The sequence below is a fragment of the Leucopleurus acutus genome (assembly GCF_964270905.1).
Source record: "Leucopleurus acutus genome assembly, chromosome: 2".
NCBI lineage: Eukaryota > Metazoa > Chordata > Mammalia > Artiodactyla > Delphinidae > Leucopleurus > Leucopleurus acutus.
In genome coordinates this window covers 178,200,534-178,202,299 of record NC_139143.1, presented here as the reverse complement: position 1 = coordinate 178,202,299, position 1,766 = coordinate 178,200,534, and the positions used below count along the sequence as shown (strand labels likewise).

The 1,766-nt window shown below is 54.0% G+C and overlaps 1 protein-coding gene across 1 annotated transcript; it reads left to right on the top strand.

The window, feature by feature from the left end:
• Positions 1-334: 334 nt before the first annotated feature.
• UBXN10 (UBX domain protein 10) lies at positions 335-1,283 on the top strand (the record flags this gene model as incomplete). The annotated part of the gene is made up of 1 exon (XM_082862363.1): positions 335-1,283. The coding sequence occupies one exon, from the start codon at positions 335-337 to the stop codon at positions 1,175-1,177; it is 843 nt and encodes a 280-aa protein (XP_082718489.1). The 3' UTR covers positions 1,178-1,283.
• Between the last annotated feature and the right edge of the window lie 483 nt (positions 1,284-1,766).

Below are 1,766 nucleotides of genomic sequence, written 5' to 3'. Positions count from 1 at the left end.
TTTATTTCCTCATAGCAGTTAGTAGTCGTTGAAAAGATCTATTTACTTGTGGATTTAACACCAGCCTCTTCTCACTATAATAATTTAAGTTGCAAGGACTTTGGTTCACTGATATATTCCAATGCCTGGAATGAAGGAATGAATGAATTGCAGCTGGTGCCCTTCTCCAGATGCCAGAAATCCAGAGAGAAGCTCCTCTGCACACCCGCTCCCGCCCCCATTGTGGCCGGTCCTTATTCTGGATCCTGGGAAGTGAATGGCTCAGGTCCAGAAGTCCTAGAACATTTAACTGACAGCCTCCTCTCTTTTGCTTCCTTAGGGGTCTTGAGGAGCAATGGCCACAGAAGCCCCTGTGAACATAGCCCCCCCTGAATGCAGCACTGTTGTGAGCACAGCAGCTGACAGCTTCATTTGGCGGCCAGACTCACTAAACATGCGCGTCACGAGGCCCAAGTCCGCCAAGGGACGTCCTCGGCCAAGTCTGCATAAGCCCGCAGGCACGGAGGGATGCTGCAGCCTCACGCCATCTTCACCTCCAGCCATTCCCTGCGAGTCGCCGAGCAGCCAGAAACCGGGAGCCTGCACACCCAAATCTCCGAATCAGGGAGCCCCCGATGAGCTCCCGGAGCTGCTGCAGCAGGTGCCCATAGGGGCATCCTCTTCCCTCAATAAATACCCAGTCCTTCCTTCCATCAACAGGAAGACGCTGGAGGAGGGGGCCCTGGAAACAGTTGCTAAAAAGGCTGGTTCCCTGCAGCTGAGCAGCACCCAGGCTCTTTACCAAGAGGAGACCCACACCGTGAAGATGAGTGAAGAAGATTCCCGAGCTCAGCCTTGTTCCCCGGAGAGGAAATTCATCGTGGGGGCCAAGAGACAAAGCTCCTACAGGGCCAGAGACCTGGAGGAACCGTCGGATCAAGAGCCTAGGCTGCTGCTTGCCGTCAGATCACCATCCGGACGGAGGTTTGTCCACCATTTCCGGCCAACTGATGACTTATACACCGTTGTCGCCGTGGCCGAACACAAGAACAAGGCCACCTACCGACACCGCAGCCTTGAAACGATGGAGGTGCCCAGGAGACATTTCTCTGACCTCACCAAGTCTCTGCAGGAGTGCGGAATCCTGCACAAGTCGGTGCTGGGCATCTCACAGGAAGCTGGGGAGGGATGGCCCTGAGTCCGCAGCCACCCAGCTGGGGTCCTGGGTCTCTGAGCAAGGAGCATGCTCGGGCGCCACGGCCTCCCAGGCAGCTTGGTTCCAAGTGCCATGTGAATCTGGTGCGGCTGTGACACGCACACTCAGAGCATCTTCTTTGACGCAGTGCAATCTACGCAGGCACCAAATGCGTTAAGAGGATTCTCTTCCGGTTGTTGAATTCTCTCCACCACGGCAGTAAACTGGCAAGTGACCAAGGCTGTTCCTGGAACAGCTGTGACCAGGCCTTCTCCTCTTCTCCTTGGGTCCTTTCTGAAGCACCTGCTTACCTCTACAATGAACTTGCACTCCCTTGCAGCCAATGGTTTGCCTTTCTGTATTTGATGCAGGATTAAACACTTCCCAGAGAGGATTCTGGTCTGGTACATAACCAGGGTTCAGGAAATACTGCACTGGCATTTGTGTTTCTTGCAAGCATCTCTAAGAAGCGGGCGCTTGACCCTATTTTGGGAGCAGCCCCTTTGCCAAGCTCGGTGGCTCGAGTTTCTCGGGGATTACCGTTTGTGTGAAGTGGTTTCAGAGGAAAGAATAGGTCTTCAGCTAATACAAA